This window comes from Schistocerca nitens, chromosome 1 (assembly GCF_023898315.1).
Source record: "Schistocerca nitens isolate TAMUIC-IGC-003100 chromosome 1, iqSchNite1.1, whole genome shotgun sequence".
Taxonomy (NCBI): domain Eukaryota; kingdom Metazoa; phylum Arthropoda; class Insecta; order Orthoptera; family Acrididae; genus Schistocerca; species Schistocerca nitens.
The window spans coordinates 773,954,859-773,973,271 of NC_064614.1; the positions used below are offsets into that span (position 1 = coordinate 773,954,859).

The window sequence follows — 18,413 nt, forward strand, 5'->3', positions numbered from 1 at the left end:
TATTGAAAAGGAAAATCACAATCAGTTTCAATGAACGTAAACAAGTGTCAAACTAAAACTTCCTGGTATATCAAAACTGTGTGCCGGATTGAGACTCGAACTCGGGACCTATGCCTTTCGCGGGCTACTCCCCTACCAACCTTTTTTTTTATCTTATTTTGTTTTATATTGTTCGTTGAATTGTTCGGGGCCCCGTCCGATGACACCCGTTTAGATTCTTCGTTGATTCATTCACTCAGGTTTGATGTTGTAGGGGGGTAGCTAACCCCATGGCCGAACAGGCTAAGCTACCGTGCCGGCACCAACTGAGCTACCCAAGCACGACTCACAGCCCATCCTCACAGCTTTACTTCTGCCACTACCTCGTCTCGCAACTTGTAAACTTCACAGAAGCAGGAGAGATTCGGTGAAAATTTGGAAGGTGGGAGACGAGGAACTCGCAGAAGTAAAGCTGTGAGGGCGGGCCGTGAGTGGTGCTTGGGTAGCTCAGTTGGTAGAGCACTTGCCCGCGAAAGGCAAAGGTCCCGAGTTAGAGACTCGGTCCGGCACACAGTTTTGATCTGCGAGAAGTTTATAGCAGCGCACACTCCGATGCCGAGTGAAAAATCTCATTCTGAAGCGTCAAACTAAATCTGTTATGCTAATTAAAATTAAAAATATTAGAAAGACCTGATCATTCTCGTTGCTTACTTTCATGGTAGCTGTAATTACATGGATAGTGTATCACTGTTAGAGTTTTCATGATAAATTAAAATGGTTTACTTGGGATCACGCTGTCAGTCCTCTGAGAAACTATATAGCACATTTTATCAAGTAGCCTATGTGACAGGTTGTATGTATATTTTAATTTCATTTAATTTCATTAATCAAATGTTGATGATAACTTTCTTATACGTACTTTAAAGAAGTCCTTGATGGGCTTCGCATATGTTGCTGAAGATTTCAGAAATTATCTGAGATACAGTACTACTGAAACGCGAAACCATTACTAACGTAAAGGCGTCCAACTGATAAGCAGAGTGCAAATGCTAAACTTCCTTCAGATTATTTTACTCGTCGGTAATTAATGTTCTACTTTTAATATTTTTCTTTTCGATGAGAAGTCAGAGAAAAGAGCCAACCGACGTATGTGCAAAGTTCTCGAAAGAGCTAAGAGAAGCTGAAGTTGCAGTTCAGTGTTAAGTGTATTACCTCCACGCATTTCAAGCTTACCTACAAATTGACACACTTAAATTCTATTTTTCCTACGCCGTTTTGCTTACTTTGTCGAAAACTGTGCACTCGCTACGCAAAATAATCCTCACCAAATATCAAAGATTTGTGTAGTGGCTCGAACTATCTAGGCTGATTTCGTGAGGATGTTACAGACTTTCAGAGATAATGGAGAAAGGTAAATGTATCAATTTGAGGTACTGCATCCTGGTCTGGAAACGGCAGATTCGAAAGTTACAATCGTTCTCATACCTCTGACAACTGAATACATACACCGCTATTGTTGTTGCTAAGATTGTACGTTCCTGGAACATATCCTACTTGTTATTCGTCAACGAATGTGGTCCCAACATGACGGAGCCCACTTCACTTTGTACTCAGGTTTGTTAACATCTGATTAGACATACACTGAAAAACGGATGGGCAGAGGAGGCCCTGTTTTGTGACCAGCACGTTCACCCGATTTCACCGCACTCGATTTCTTTTTGTGGCGCCATATGAAACGTCTTGTGTGCGAGACGCCTGTTCAGACTGAAGAGGATCTCCTGGCACGAGTTCCCGCTGCCTGCCACACTATGCGAACGACGCCGTGGTATAAGAACAGTTACGATAGAACCTTGTGTGGCGACGCCATGCCTGCATTGTCGCTGGTGGGCGCCTGTGGTAAATGTAGCAACTTGTGCACTTATATGGAATTCACTGTTAGTAGACCGTGGTTTTTTAGGTCGTAAAAAGTAAATTTTAGCCGTCTAAAATAGTCGCTTTCAGTACCGCGTTTAGGCTACGTAAAGCTAAAAATAGGCCTTCAAAAGTATTATTCTGAAAAACTAAACTAAATGTAAAATACAGTGTTGACGTAATGAGCCATATTATTATTCATTAAAAACAAGTAAAATAAAATACGCAGTCGCACAACACAGCAAACATTATACTACTTTAATATTTAGACTCGTCCGAAAATTTTTAGTTTTTCCAAGATAAAAAAATACAGTGTAAAGCAAATACACACAACAAAAAAACTTTTGCATCACCCCGGTTCCCAGAACTCCTGAAGATAGACGTTGAATATAGATATTGTATCACAGACACAGTCCCTTTGACTGTTCAGAAACGTCATTAAACCCATCCAAAGATGTAAACAACCATGCATGAGCAACGCCTATACGTGAAGGGGGTCCGATAGCCGATGAGTTCTAGTCATTCGACCAGGAAAGAGGTACACGTCTCGTATTGTTTGTAGTTCAACCATGCCTAGACGGTCAATACAGCGGTTCGATCGCGTCCGCATTGTTACTTTGTGCCAGGAAGGGCTCGCAACAAGGGAAGTGTCCAGGCGTCTCGGAGTAAACTAAAGCGATGTTGTTCAGACATGGAGGAGATACAGACAGACAGGAACTATCGATGACATGCCTCGCTCAGGCCGCCCAAGGGCTGCTACTGCAGTGGATGACCGCTACGTACGGATTATGACTTGGAGGAACCCTGACAGCAACGCCACCATGTTGAATAACGTTTTTCGTGCAGCCACAGGACGCCGTGTTACGACTTAAACCGTTCGCAGTAGGCTGCATGATGGGCAACTTCACTCCCGACGGGCATGGCGAGGTCCATCTTTGCAACCACGACACCATGCAGCGCGGTACAGATGGGCCCAACAACATGCCAAATGGACCGCTCAGGATTGGCATTACGTTGTCTTCACCGATGAGTGTCGCATATGCCTTCAGCCAGACAATCGTAGGAGACGTATTTGGGGGCAACTCGGTCAGGCTGAACGCCTTAGACACACTGTCCAGCGACTGCAGGATGGTGGAGGTACCCTGCTGTTTCGAGGTGCTGTACGATACGTGAATGCCATCCTCCGACCGATAGTGCAACCATGTCGGCAGCATATTGGCGAGGCATTCGTCTTCCTGGACGACAATTCGCGCCCCCTTCGTGCAGACCTTGTGAATGACTTCCTTCAGGATAACGACATAGCTCGACTAGAGTGGCCAGCATGTTCTTCAGACATGAACCCTATCGAAGATGCCTGGGATGGACTGAACGAGGGCTGTTTATGGACGACGTGACCCACCAACCACTCTGCGGGATCTACGCCGAATCACCGTTGAGGAGTGGGACAATCTGGACCAACGGTGCCTTGATGAACTTGAGGATTGTATGCCACGACGAATACAGGGACGCATCAATGCAAGAGGACGTGCTACTGATTATTCTGATTATTAGAGGTACCGGTGTGTACAGCAATCTTGACCAAAACCTCGGAAGGTCTCGCTGTATGGTGGTACACCATGCATTGTGTGGTTTTCATGAGCTATAAAAAGGGCGGAAATGATGTGATCTACACTATTGGCCATTAAAATTGCTACACCACGAAGATGACGTGCTACAGACGCGAAATTTAACCGACAGGGAGAAGATGCTGTGATATGCAAATTATTAGCTTTTCAGGGCATTCACACAAGGTTGGTGCCGGTGGCGACACCTACAACGTGCTGACATGAAGAAAGTTTCCAACCGATTTCTCATACACAAACAATAGTTGACCGGCGTCGCCTGGTGAAACGTTGTTGTGATGCGTCGTGTAAGGAGGAGAAATACGTACCATCACGTTTCCGACTTTGATAAAGGTCGGATTGTAGCGTATCGCGATTGCGGTTTATCGTATCGCGACATTGCTGCTCGCGTTGGTCGAGGTCCAATGACTGTTAGCAGGATATGGAATCGGTGGGTTCAGGAAGGTAATACGGAACGTCGTGCTGGATCCCAACGGCCTCGTATCACTAGCAGTCGAGATGACGGGCATCTTATCCGCATGGCTGTAACGGATCGTGCAGCCTCGTCTCGATCCCTGAGTCAATAGATGGGGACGTTTGCAAGACAACAACCGTCTGCACGAACAGTTAGATGACGTTTGCAGCAGCATGGACTATCAGCTCGGAGACCATGGCTACGGTTATCCTTGACGCTGCATCACAGACAGGAACGTCTGCGATGGTGTACTCAAAGACGAACCTGGGTGCACGAATGGCAAAACGTCATTTTTTTGGGTGAATCCAGGTTCTGTTTACAGCATCATGATGGTCGCATCCGTGTCTGGCGACATCACGGTGAACGCACACTGGAAGCGTGTATTCGTCATCGCCATACTGGCGTATCACCCGGCGTAATGGTATGGGATACTATTGGTTACACGTCCGGTTACCTCTTGTTCGCATTGACGGCACTTTGAGCAGTGGACGTTACATTTGAGATGTGCTACGACCCGTGGCTCTTCCCTTCATTCGATCCCTTCGAAATCCTACATTTCAGCAGGATAATGCACGACCGCATGTTGCAGGTCCTGTACGGGCTTTCTGGATACAGAAAATGTTCGACTGTTGCCCTGGCCAGCACATTCTCCAGATGTCTCACCAACTGAAAACGTCTGGTCAATGGTGGCCGAGCAACTAGCTCGTCACAATACGCCAGTCACTACTCCTGATGAACTGTGGTATCGTGTTCAAGCTGCATTTTTTGGATGTGTGTATATCCATATGTTGAAATATCTGTAATACGAAATTTAATAAATGCCGGATGGTGCGTTTCAAACTTTCGGACCATAGTTGGCTTCACAGTAAATAACTGAAACCTTTCTAGGTTTCCCAGAAAAAAATCTTATCCCCTGTCAGTCTTAATTTGAACTCCGAAAAAAGAACGCTGCACAACAACGGATGTGACAGGGGCGTACTTTACTTCCGTGAAGTGTTGGACGGGAAGCATGCAACCAGGGCAGTTGGATTTTGCGCTGGTATGTAATGCTGCTTCGCACAAGTCCATCAGACCGGTGTTTTTGTGCAAAATACTTCACCTGTCGCTTCATTAATTTTTTTTTAACTCCCTCCAGTAAAGAAATGTTCTTGTAGATAGAGCTACCTGAACCTCCTGTCACTGAATAGATTTTTGTTACAACTCGAAACTTTAAAAAAAATCTAAACTATGCATAATTTAAAAAACATTTGTGCTTTGTGCTACGGGTATCGCATTTTCACATTGCTTACTTTTCCTTTATGTCGCAATTGAATTCATAAACGTGAAAATTATGACCATTTGAGTCCCGGTGTCTCAGCATAATTTTAAGTAATGTTCATAAAATAATCTGCTTACAAATGCTCTGGAGTCAAAAGATGTGAGAAGAAATACGCAATTCCGAAAAAAGCTGGAAAAATATAGAAGCATAGAAACAAAACAACTAGCCTATTTTTTTTTGCATGCTTGGTAGGATACAATTTTTTCATCTTCCGTATAGTGCTGGAACTCTGGCAGCCACAGTCCTATACGACTAAACTTTGAACTGGCTGGTCTCGATGTGTTCTCTGGAGCTTTTCGCGGACTGAAACTAGAACAGATTTTGAACAATGAATATGTTACACTTTATACTCCATCAGTACACTACGTATTAGTTTAATTTACGGGTAGGTAACAAAAGTTCGACAGTGACAGTGACCTCACTTTCATACAACGATAGGCCGTGTACAACCTTAACCAAGGGGGGAGGGGTGATTTTTTACTACAGTGGACAGGCAGCTTTAACTCTCCTCTTGCGTACGTGTTATTTTCATCAGATGTCAGTTCAAACCCTGCGAATATTTTTCTTTGTGGAAATAGTTTTCTTTGAGCTAAAGATTCTTTTTTGTTTTCAAATATCGAATTTTCTTCTCCCACCTTCGATTCTTGCAAACAGTTCTAATCTTTTGAAAACACAGAAACTTTATGTTACATTGAAGATATAGGTACCTTTTACAATTTTAAAGCTGGAGTAGGCCAAAATAGACGTTAAAATCGACATAGGCTCCTTTAAGTGCTTTAAAATTAACGGTTTCGTGTTCCATTAGTCATGAAACACGTAAGTACGAGTTTATTTGCAACTAGGAACTCTGGGAAAGAATATGTTTTAACCTAAAGGTCTGCGGTCTAATTATTTTTATGCTATACACTTAGGACATTCGGCCTCTCTGACAGCAGGTTAGGTGCGTCGTTAGTAGTCCATCAGCAGGGGGCATTTTCTGAGGGTATTGGGGAGTATTCAGCGGGAGAACAAACATTGCAAGATTGCGCTAGTCGGCATCATACGGGCCCAGTTCCTCACATCATGGTATGGGATGCATTGGGGTACACAATACTATTACCTCTGTTTCGCATAGCCAGTAATTTGGACAGCCAAATTTTGCTGCAGATCTGAAGATGATCATTATAGACCGTAACCGGTAGTCTGATGACATAAAAATTTGTGACCATAGACATGAAGCAAAGAAAATTTGCTATCCTTCTTGGTGTTTCAGTTTTATCGGCCAGCAGTAGAGTTGTGTAACTGCCTGAGCCTATCGTACACTATCATAAATAAGCGTAGAATATAGTAGTTTTCCTATTAGTTTTGGTCATTTAAGGTTGTACTAGTGTTACCTGTACGTATTGGGCATTATGTCATAACGATCGCGTTTTTTACGCATGCGATCAGTGTCTCGCTCGATTCCTCTAAAAACTGGAAGCGGTGAACCGCCTAGAAACTGAATGAGGATATATAAAGGGCCACGTGACCTTCGGAATATTTTTATTCTATTTAGTTATCCTCCTGACTGCTACGTAAAATAAACAGTATTTATAGCGAAATTGAATTCAGATTTTATTTAAAAAATTGTTGATTTGTAACATGAAACAAAGGGATGTTGTAGTAAAATTAAACAATAGAAGATTTATCATATAGAGCTAGAAAACGCAATTTCCTCAACAAAAAAGTAAAATTTTAAAAACTGCAAAACAAAAATATATCAAACATCGCCCCAGTACTACTTCGTCTAACTTATACTAAACAAGGTTCTTTTTTTCATAAACAAACTCTGTATTTATCAAAAAACAGGAAACTCTTGCCTTTGCTCCTGATGAAGAACGTTATATTGAGTACAAAATAACAGCTATAATTGTATATACTTTTTATGTTTGTGCATGTAAACTGTACTTGCATCAGATTATTGCTTTGGTTACATAAACACGCAGAAGTCACGCGAACAAGTAATTTTTATTACTTACAAACTTATTGTAAAAATATAAAATACACAGGAGACTAACACTGAATGATGTGCGGTTCTCATTATTTGCGAAATAAACACCCATCAACCAAACAAACAAAGAACAAAGAGAAATCGTCGGCTCCGGCTCAATTAATTAAGAACGATGAGGTTTATCGTGGTGAAGGTGTCAGCTATCCACAAGTCCGACCGTTTGCGTCTCAGTAATTCATGAAGGCGACGCAAAACCTCTTCATAGTACTCCTTGCTAACATAAGTATTTTCTGGGGGGCGTATTCGTGGTCGGACGTCGTGGAGTCAAGAAAGAGTCAGCATGACTTTCACATGCACTATTTTTATATGCGATACATCTCCGAAAGACGAATACCGAATTTCGGAAACCGTTTTTCGCTGTCGTGTTTACATGTTAAGGTCTGAAAAGGATTTGCTTGCACATTTAAATATGACGCCTGGAAAAAAGCTGGTACAGTTGATGATTTAGTCAGCACAGTCGCTATTTCTCTGCAGCTAGACGAGGTATAAGCAGATGCAGTCTAATATTTCTACTTGTCCTTCACTGTACAAAAAGTCATTCCGTCCACATTAGCTGAAAGTTTTTGAAAACAAGATGAAACCTGACAGCCCACACACGTTTCAAAACTGGTTACGTTTACATGGGAGAAAAAATCGATTGTGGAATAGGAAAACCGGCAACCAGAAACGGATTTCCAGAATCGATTTTGAAGTGTTTACATGACCACCCAGAAGCGGTATTGGGAAATAGGTTTATGAAATCCGGTTTTGGGAGCCCTTGTAAACGGGGTGAGGGTTGCGTACCTGCCTCGCTGTTTTGGTTGTCGGAGATGATGGATGTCTCCTTTGAGACGACTGGATCTTTGTTTCTGGGTCATAATCATAACCCCAGGATTCATCACTAGTGATCACTGTGTTAGAAAGTTGGGATTCCTGTTCACAGTATGCAGCATGTCCTGTACATCTCCGATGTTGCTTCTGCTCAGTTGTTAGATGCTTTTGGACACATTTTGCTGAGATCCTACTCAGGTCCAGATGTTCAATTGAAATGGAATAAATTGATCCAATATTAATTTTAACCTTGTCCATACGTGATCAATAACAATCTGAATTTGAGGATGTTGAAGGCCTACCTGAACGTGATTCACTCTTCACTGATGAGCGGTCGTCTTTGAAGCTGTTGTACCACCCCTTTATCTTTATGGTATCGATTTCCGCGTCCCCAGACACTTTCACATGCACTATCTTGCGGAGTGTTTCAACTTCAGGATCGTCAAGCTTAAATCAAAATTCCATAGGTAACATATTTAAGTGATTAACATTTCAAAAGCACAGTTTAATGTAAGCGCAAGATAAGCCATTGCAAATGTGAAATGCCAACACATTAAAAATCGTGTAGCAGCCAGAATGTTGAATGCAAACATGCAAATGTGCATGTATTGCGCTGTGCAGGCGCCGGATGTCAGTCTGTAGGGTGGATAAAAAAGGTTCAAATGGCTCTGAGCACTACGGGACCTAACATCTCATGTCATCAGCCCCCTAGAACTTAGAACTACTTAAACCTATCTAACCTAAGGACATCACACACATCCACGCCCAAGGCAGGATTCGAACCTGCGACCGTAGCGGTCGCACGGTTCCAGACTGAAGCGCCTAGAACCGCTCGGCCACCAGCGGCCGGCTGTAGGGTGGAGTTCCATATCTGTTGCACTTGTTCGGTCAATAGAGAGACGGTTAATGCTATTTGTAGATGGCTTTTAAATTGTCATGCGATGATGTCCCATACATGCTCGAATGGAGACAGATCTAGTCATTGAACAGGTCAAGGCAACATGTTGACACTCTGTAGAGCATGTTGGGTTACCACAGCGGTATGTGGGCGAGCGTTATCCTGTTGGAAAACACCCTGTGGAATGCTGTTTCTGAATGGCAGCACAAAAGGTCGAATCACCAGATTGATGTACATATTTGTAGTCAGGGTGCGTGGGATAACCAGAGAGCGCTCCTGCTGTCATACATAATTGCATCCTTGACCATAACACTACGTGTCGATCAAGACGTGTCTAGCAGGCAGACAGGTTGGGTGCAGTCCTCAACTAGCCTCTTCCTAACACGCGGCCATCACTGGCACTGAGGCAGAACCAGCTTTCATCAGAAAACACAACAGTCCTCTACCCTCCCCTTCAGTGAGCTGTTGCTTGACACCACGGACGTCGCAGGTCAGGGCGTCTGGCTTGGAGCTATCCTTAAAGTAATTGATTTGTAATAGTTTGTCGCGTGACTGTGGTGCCAACTGCTGCTCGCATTGCTGCTGGACATACAGTACGATGCAACAAAGCCATACACCGATCACGATGGTCTTACCTCTCTGTAGTGCCACGTGGCTGTCCGGAACATGGGCGTCTTACAACAGTACGTTCCAGTGACCACCGCTGCCATTAGCCATGTATAGTAGCTACATTCCTGCAAGTCTTTCTCCAATATTGCAGAGACGACATCCGACTTCCCGTAGCCCTGTTACACAGCCTCATTCAAACTCAGTGAGATGTTATTAATAGCGTCTTTTTCACCCTGAAGATGTTTTTGACTAACACCAACTCACCCCGTCTAGTCTCAAAGGTAACTAACACTCACGATCACAACAGCATGTATTTACAGCAAACCTGATTTGCGTCCTCATGTTGGCACTACTCTGATGTGACTAGTGCGAAATTTGAATAGATATCATCTTTCAGATGTAGAAACACACCTGCCAAGTTTCATTTACGTTGCACCAACTCCTTCTATTAGTGTATTTGTTGATAGTTGATTCATAAAGTAGATGTCATATAAAACGCCAATTATCAATAATAATAGTGGTACTTGTACGGTGATCCTAATGTTAAAGATGGTGTGCGTTCCTTGCTTTCTTGTAGTCGGTATTTTAAGTTGGGAACTTACTTGGCCCGTTATGAATTAATAAGAGTTTATTTTTTTCATTTCTTGCAGACTGGAACGACAGCGTTGTTCTTCGCTGCACAGGGTGGCTTCCTGGATGTTGCACAGGTTCTTCTGGACAACGGTGCACCTGTTGACTCAGCCAGTGTGGTTAGTACAAAATAAACCATGGAACAGGGCGTTAAATGTCTGGCCAGTTACTCTTAGGTCATTGCATGAACACTATATTCCTTTATCCTGTTAATGTTCCAGTTGACATAGTGCATTTATTGATCCAAAAATGGTTAAGCAGTAAGGTAAAGAAAATGATTAACCAATAAGACATCCAACTGTACAATGAATCTTTCATGGCATCACTTTTGCCTATACACAATTTGTGTTCAACTTACAGGACCTAAATTATCATACACGTCTTTAAAGCTGTTGAGCTATGGCCGTGAAAGAGTTGCGAAAACGTAACTGTACTTTTTTATTTTTATTTTAGGATGGAGGCACGCCACTTTTTGTTGCGTGTCAATGTGGTCATCTAGATGTCGTCAAGGAACTGGTGAACAGAGGAGCCAAAGTTAATACATTTATGAAGGTAAAGTGGTTAGATAAAATTTCATGTGGAGGCATGAAAAGTATGGGCTAAATATTGCTGTACGTCGTATAAATTACAGTAATGTGTATTTATATTTAAACAAATGCCTGTTTGTTGCCGTTATGTTTCATTCTGTTCGTTAAGACTTGGAGAGAAGACATTAAGTCTTAATCATGTATTAGTGAAAGTATTATCAGCTGTAGTTTCAAAACTGACAGAGGTTTCTTTGTGGTAACAGATGTCTATGCCTCAAAGCACGAAAATCTAGAGAATGTCCATGACTTTTACGAACATACGTAGATGCCACCGAAAACACAAACAATAACTACTACAGGTATGTCATAATCGCCGGAGACATTAATGTTCGGATAGGAAACACACCAATAAATGGAATTCTGGGTCAGTGTGGCAAACTATCTGTGAATCTTTGACGGAAGAACATTGAAAGTCCTCACAAGTTTCAATAAACCTCTAGTTGAGTGCTCATTTCATAGGATGTGACCACTATTGGGCTGAAAGTAGATGTAGCACTGAAAAGTAAGTGGTACAAAACCAAGCCAGTAGTTACTGGAGAAACTACTGAATAAAGATAAAGAACTAATCTTCCAGCAGATCAGTCCATCAGAAACCTGTATGTCAATGGGATGAGAATCTGATTACAACAGGGCGAGGTAACGAAAGAAATTGAAGCAGAATGGTCCATGTTTAAATCTACCATCGATAAGATAGCTGGCGAAGTTTTACGACTCATAAGCACAAGAAGAAAGGCTAGGAAACTAACGATGTTTCTATATAAAATGGAGGTCAACACAAGGACAACTGGTTTGGGAGAAATACCAGCCACAAGCAAGTGTAGTGAAAAGATTTATGAGGTAAGCACAAAGAGAATCATAGGGCCTATATGTCTCAAACATGAAGCACAATGTATTAAATGAAAATAGTAGTAGAAAAGCAATCCTAACATGCAACTGTTGTAGTAAGCATCTGAGGTACCAGTAGCAAAAGAATAGCTCCTAAAAAACCTCAACCAATGCTGGAAGAAAGCGAAAATATCAAACCAATGGGAGAAAACTATTGTTGTTCCAATTTAGATGGTGTCTGGGAAGAGAAGACGAATATTGGAAGTGCTATAGAACATAAATTTATTGAAAATTATTTTTTCCCTTTTAGTCGGTGTATTGTATGTGGTTTAACATAATTGTATAGGCTTCCGCGGCCAGAGCCAGTTGACATAGAAGTTTTCTGGCTATGGTACTGCGCCATAATGTATAAAGTATAAAACTATTGCTGCAACGTTTCGGCAATGGTTACAGCGGCCTTCTTCTGGATCTACTGGTCTGAAGGCCGCTGCAACCGTGGCCGAAATGTTGGTTTTTCTCCAGCAGCAGTAGTTTTATACATTATGACGCAGTACCGTACCCAGAAAACTTCTATTTCGACTGTTTGTGGTTTGTTCACGTACAATCTTGATTTCACAATTCCCCATACAAGAAGTTACAAGGCATAAGATTGGATGATCTGGCAGTCCATCCCTGTCTGCCACATAAAGAGATAATTTTTTGAGGAAACTTTTCATTCAGCAGAGCAGTCATTTCATGGGATGTGTGGTATGTTGCACCATCTTGATAAAATCAAAACTCCTCGTTTTCAGCAATAAGAGAGGAAAACAATCAGCAGGTTTCGATAATGGTCGCCTTTTACAGTGAGTGCTTTTTAAAAAAAAAGCGGGCCAATCACTCTTCCTGTCCAGAACCCACACCACACAGTCGTGCATTGTGGATACATCTCATCGTCCATAATCACTCGCGGATTCTCTTCACCCCAAATTATGCAGTTCTGCTTACTGGTATACCCATTGATGTAGGAGTGCGCCTGATCTGAGAAAATTATTCTTTTTGTGAAGTTTTCATTCTCCACTTCACGAGCCAAGACCCATGGAGCAAATCGATGTCTCTTTCCATAATCTGTAGGCTTTAACTTTAGTGTAAGTTGAAGTTTGTACGCAAGCATTTTCAGATCTTTTGAAGGGATTTAATGCAGTGTGAACTTGGCGATAAATTCAATTGCTAAGCTTGTCGACAAACCGATTTTCTTTGGCTTACAGTCATATTGTCACACACAACAGCCATGTTTTCTTGTGTTCAAACAGAACGCAGTCGTCCTCTGTTTCTTAATGTTTGAAATGGAACCCATGGTCTCAAATTTCCAGATCAATTTCCAAACTGATGATTCGGTTGGAGCAGCATTACGTCATATCACTTGGGTATGTTGCTCATTTGTCATCTGCTACCTGGCGAAAATATACATCAAACAACAATGCTCACCACACACAAATCACACTACTAATGGGAAGGATCGCAGATAACAAACACGAAAAAACCACGGCCGCCAACCATCATATGACAAAATGATGCAAAATTCAAATTCCTCCTTACTTCCTGGAGATCCTGTACAAGAAGGGAGATACGACTGATGTTCATAATGCCAGAGGAATCAACCTTTCGAGCTCTGGATATACCTAAGCATTATATTTGAATATTCACATCTCTCACCTGCCAAATCATCGACACACTCTTGCAGGATGAACAGGAAGGATATCACAAAGGTATATCCTGCATTTACAATGTTTTCCTCAGGAAAAACATAACTGAGAAGACAGAAGAACCGCACCACCTACATTGTCTGAATGGTCTTTGATGGGGCTCTGAGGTAAAAGCTGTGGTATGCGAGGTAAAAGCTGTGGTATGGGATTACATAGACAGGAGGGGAAGCCCTCAAACATTATAAAAAAGTGTCACAATGCACAGATGTGTTCCAAGAAGAGGCTGCATCTACATTTACATTTATACTCTACAAGCCACCCAACGGTGTGTGGCGGAGGGCACTTTACGTGCCACTGTCATTACCTCCCTTTCCTGTTCCAGTCGCGTATGGTTCGCGGGAAGAACGACTGTCGGCAAGTCTCCGTGCGCGCTCGAATCTCTCTAATTTTACATTCGTGATCTCCTCGGGAGGTATAAGTAGGGGGAAGCAATATATTCGATACCTCATCCAGAAACGCACCCTCTCGAAATCTGGACAGCAAGCTACACCGCAATGCAGAGTGCCTCTCTTGCAGAGTCTGCCACTTGAGTTTGCTAAACATCTCCGTAACGCTATCACACTTACCAAATAACCCTGTGACGAAACGCGCCGCTCTTCTTTGGATCTTCTCTATCTCCTCTGTAAACCCGACCTGGTACGTATCCCACACAGATGAGCAATACTCAAGTATAGGTCGAACGAGTGTTTTGTAAGCACCTCCTTTGTTGATGGACTACATTTTCTAAGGACTCTCCCAATGAGTCTCAACCTGGCACCCGCCTTACCAACAATTAATTTTATATGATCATTCCACTTCAAATCGTTCCGCACGCATACTCCCAGATATTTTACAGAAGTAACTGCTATCAGTGTTTGTTCCGCTATCATATAATCATACAATAAAGGATCCTTCTTTCTATGTATTCACAATACATCACATTTGTCTATGTTAGCCCGCATCTCGTGGTCGTGCGGTAGCGTTCTCGCTTCCCACGCCCGGGTTCCAGGGTTCGATTCCCGGCGGGGTCAGGGATTTTCTCTGCCTCGTGATGGCTGGGTGTTGTGTGATGTCCTTAGGTTAGTTAGGTTTAAGTAGTTCTAAGTTCTAGGGGACTGATGACCATAGCTGTTAAGTCCCATAGGGCTCAGAGCCAGCCACATTTGTCTATGTTAAGGGTCAGTTGCCACTCACTGCACCAAGTGCCTATCCGCTGCAGATCTTCCTGCATTTCGCTGCAATTTTCTAATGCTGCAACTTCTCTGTATACTTCAGCATCATCCGCGAAAAGCCGCATGGAACTTCCGACACTATCTACTAGGTCATTTATATATATTGTGAAAAGTAGTGGTCCCATAACAATCCCCTGTGGCACGCCAGAGGTTACTTTAACGTCTGTAGACGTCTCTCCATTGAGAACAACATGCTGTGTTCTGTTTGCTAAAAACTCTTCAATCCAGCCACACAGCTGGTCCGATATTCCGTAGGCTCTTACTTTGTTTATCAGGCGACAGTGCGGAACTGTATCGAACGCCTTCCGGAAGTCAAGGAAAATGGCATCTACCTGGGAGCCTGTATCTAATATTTTCTGGGTCTCATGAACAAATAAAGTGAGTTGGGTCTCACACGATTGCTGTTTCCGGAATCCATGTTGATTCCTACAGAGTAGATTCTGGGTTTCCAGAAATGACATGATACGTGAGGAAAAAACATGTTCTAAAATTCTACAACAGATCGATGTCAGAGATACAGATCTATAGTTTTGCTTATCTGCTCGAAGACCCTTCTTGAAGACTGGGCTACCTGTGCTCTTTTCCAATCATTTGGAACCTTCCGTTCCTCTAGAGACTTGCGGTACACGGCTGTTAGAAGGGGGGCAAGTTCTTTCGCGTACTCGATGTAGGATCGAATTGGTATCCCGTCAGGTCCAGTGGACTTTCCTCTGTTGAGTGATTTCAGTTGTTTTTCTATTCCTTGGACACTTATTTCGATGTCAGCCATTTTTTCGTTTGTGCAATGATTTAGAGAAGGAACTGCAGTGCGGTCTTCCTCTGTGAAACAGCTTTGGAAAAAGGTGTTTAGTATTTCAGCTTTTACGTGTGTCATCCTGTGTTTCAATGCCATCATCATCCCAAAGTGTCTGGATATGCTGCTTCGAGCCACTTACTGATTTAACGTAAGACCGGAACTACCTAGGATTTTCGGCCAAGTCGGTACATAGAATTTTACTTTCGAAGGCTAGGGGAATTAATTTCAGTATACTGTACTTTGTCGCTGATTTGATTTAATTTATAGCTACGCATACCTTTTGAGAAAGGGAAACTTCTATAGTTATGGCCTGTTATGAAATGACATAAATAGCGATAGCTCTTGTCTTGATGCAATAAGGAAGCGGAACAGAACAATTTCAAAATTTCTCTGCTTAAAACATAAACCATGGCACTTTCTGGTCCATCTCGTGTCCTCTGCATGTTGGCAGTTCATAAAAAATACATTAAAATGGTCAGCCAATTTACTTTGATTGTGAGACCTTGCTTTGTCAAGAACTTAATATTGGCAGGAAAACTGAGAAAATGCGATAGAAGCCTGGTTCATTAAGAAGAATGCTAAGCAACAAAGTAAAGAAGAAACTCTGCTGCACGTCTGCAGAAGAGTCTACATCTGCATCTACGTGTATACTCCGCTAGCCACCAAGCGGTGTGTGGCGGAAGGCAGAATTCGCGCCAAAGTCATATCCCCCCCCCCCCTTCCACTCGCGGATCGCACGAGGGAAAAACGACTATCTGAACGCCTCAGTACGATCTCTAATTTCCCTTATCTTTGAATGGTGATCATTTCGCGGTTTGGAAGTTGGTGGTAATAATATATGCTCTACATCCTCGGTGAAGATCGTTTTTCGGAATATAGTGAGCAGCCCCTTCCGTTTAGCGCGCTGTCTATTTGCAAGTGTGTCCCACTTCAAATTTTCTATGAGATCTGTAACGCTCTCGCAATGGCTAAATGTACCAATCACGAATCTTGCCTCTCTTCTTTGGACCTTCTCAGTCTCTTGAATCAGACCCAACTGGTAAGGGTCCCATACAGACGAACAATATTGGACGAACTAACGTATTGTAAGCTATTTCCTTTGTTGAAGGTCTGCATCGCTTCAGGATTCTACCGATAAACCACAATCTAGAATTCGCGTTGCCTGTTACTTGTGTAATCTGATCATCCCTTTTGAGATCATTTCGAATAGTCACACCCAGATACTTGACGGATGTTACCGCTTCCGAAGACTGGTCATTTATTTTGTACTCCTACATTAATGGGGATTTTCGCCTTGTTATACGCATTAGGTTACACTTACTAATATTGAGAGATAACTGCCAGTCATTACACCACGCATTTATTTTCTACAAATCCTCATTGATTTGTTCACAACTTTCGTGTGATACTACTTTCCTGTAGATTACAGCATCATCGACAAACAGTCTAATGCTACTGTCAATACCATCAACCAGATCGTTTATACACTCCTGGAAATGGAAAAAAGAACACATTGACACCGGTGTGTCAGACCCACCATACTTGCTCCGGACACTGCGAGAGGGCTGTACAAGCAATGATCACACGCACGGCACAGCGGACACACCAGGAACCGCGGTGTTGGCCGTCGAATGGCGCAAGCTGCGCAGCATTTGTGCACCGCCGCCGTCAGTGTCAGCCAGTTTGCCGTGGCATACGGAGCTCCATCGCAGTCTTTAACACTGGTAGCATGCCGCGACAGCGTGGACGTGAACCGTATGTGCAGTTGACGGACTTTGAGCGAGGGCGTATAGTGGGCATGCGGGAGGCCGGGTGGACGTACCGCCGAATTGCTCAACACGTGGGGCGTGAGGTCTCCACAGTACATCGATGTTGTCGCCAGTGGTCTGCGGAAGGTGCACGTGCCCGTCGACCTGGGACCGGACCGCAGCGACGCACGGATGCACGCCAAGACCGTAGGATCCTACGCAGTGCCGTAGGGGACCGCACCGCCACTTCCCAGCAAATTAGGGACACTGTTGCTCCTGGGGTATCGGCGAGGACCATTCGCAACCGTCTCCATGAAGCTGGGCTACGGTCCCGCACACCGTTAGGCCGTCTTCCGCTCACGCCCCAACATCGTGCAGCCCGCCTCCGGTGGTGTCGCGACAGGCGTGAATGGAGGGACGAATGGAGACGTGTCGTCTTCAGCGATGAGAGTCGCTTCTGCCTTGGTGCCAATGATGGTCGTATGCGTGTTTGGCGCCGTGCAGGTGAGCGCCACAATCAGGACTGCATACGACCGAGGCACACAGGGCCAACACCCGGCATCATGGTGTGGGGAGCGATCTCCTACACTGGCCGTACACCACTGGTGATCGTCGAGGGGACACTGAATAGTGCACGGTACATCCAAACCGTCATCGAACCCATCGTTCTACCATTCCTAGACCGGCAAGGGAACTTGCTGTTCCAACAGGACAATGCACGTCCGCATGTATCCCGTGCCACCCAACGTGCTCTAGAAGGTGTAAGTCAACTACCCTGGCCAGCAAGATCTCCGGATCTGTCCCCCATTGAGCATGTTTGGGACTGGATGAAGCGTCGTCTCACGCGGTCTGCACATCCAGCACGAACGCTGGTCCAACTGAGACGCCAGGTGGAAATGGCATGGCAAGCCGTTCCACAGGACTACATCCAGCATCTCTACGATCGTCTCCATGGGAGAATAGCAGCCTGCATTGCTGCGAAAGGTGGATATACACTGTACTAGTGCCGACATTGTGCATGCTCTGTTGCCTGTGTCTATGTGCCTGTGGTTCTGTCAGTGTGATCATGTGATGTATCTGACCCCAGGAATGTGTCAATAAAGTTTCCCCTTCCTGGGACAATGAATTCACGGTGTTGTTATTTCAATTTCCAGGAGTGTATAAATCGTAAAGAGCAGCGGACCTATTACGCTGCCCTGGGGCACACCTGAAGTTAGGGTTCTGTTGAAGTCGCCCCGTTCATG

General features: G+C 43.7%; 1 protein-coding gene across 1 annotated transcript in view; it reads left to right on the forward strand.

Annotated features, from left to right (window-relative positions):
- The window catches only part of LOC126261604 (ankyrin repeat domain-containing protein 29-like), a 627,165-nt gene that overhangs the window by 593,525 nt on the left and 15,227 nt on the right, over positions 1-18,413 (forward strand). The window contains exons 4-5 of the mRNA XM_049958554.1: positions 10,281-10,379; positions 10,714-10,812. Coding sequence (XP_049814511.1) covers positions 10,281-10,379; positions 10,714-10,812 — 198 coding nt within the window. The remainder of the gene's footprint in view (positions 1-10,280; positions 10,380-10,713; positions 10,813-18,413) is intronic.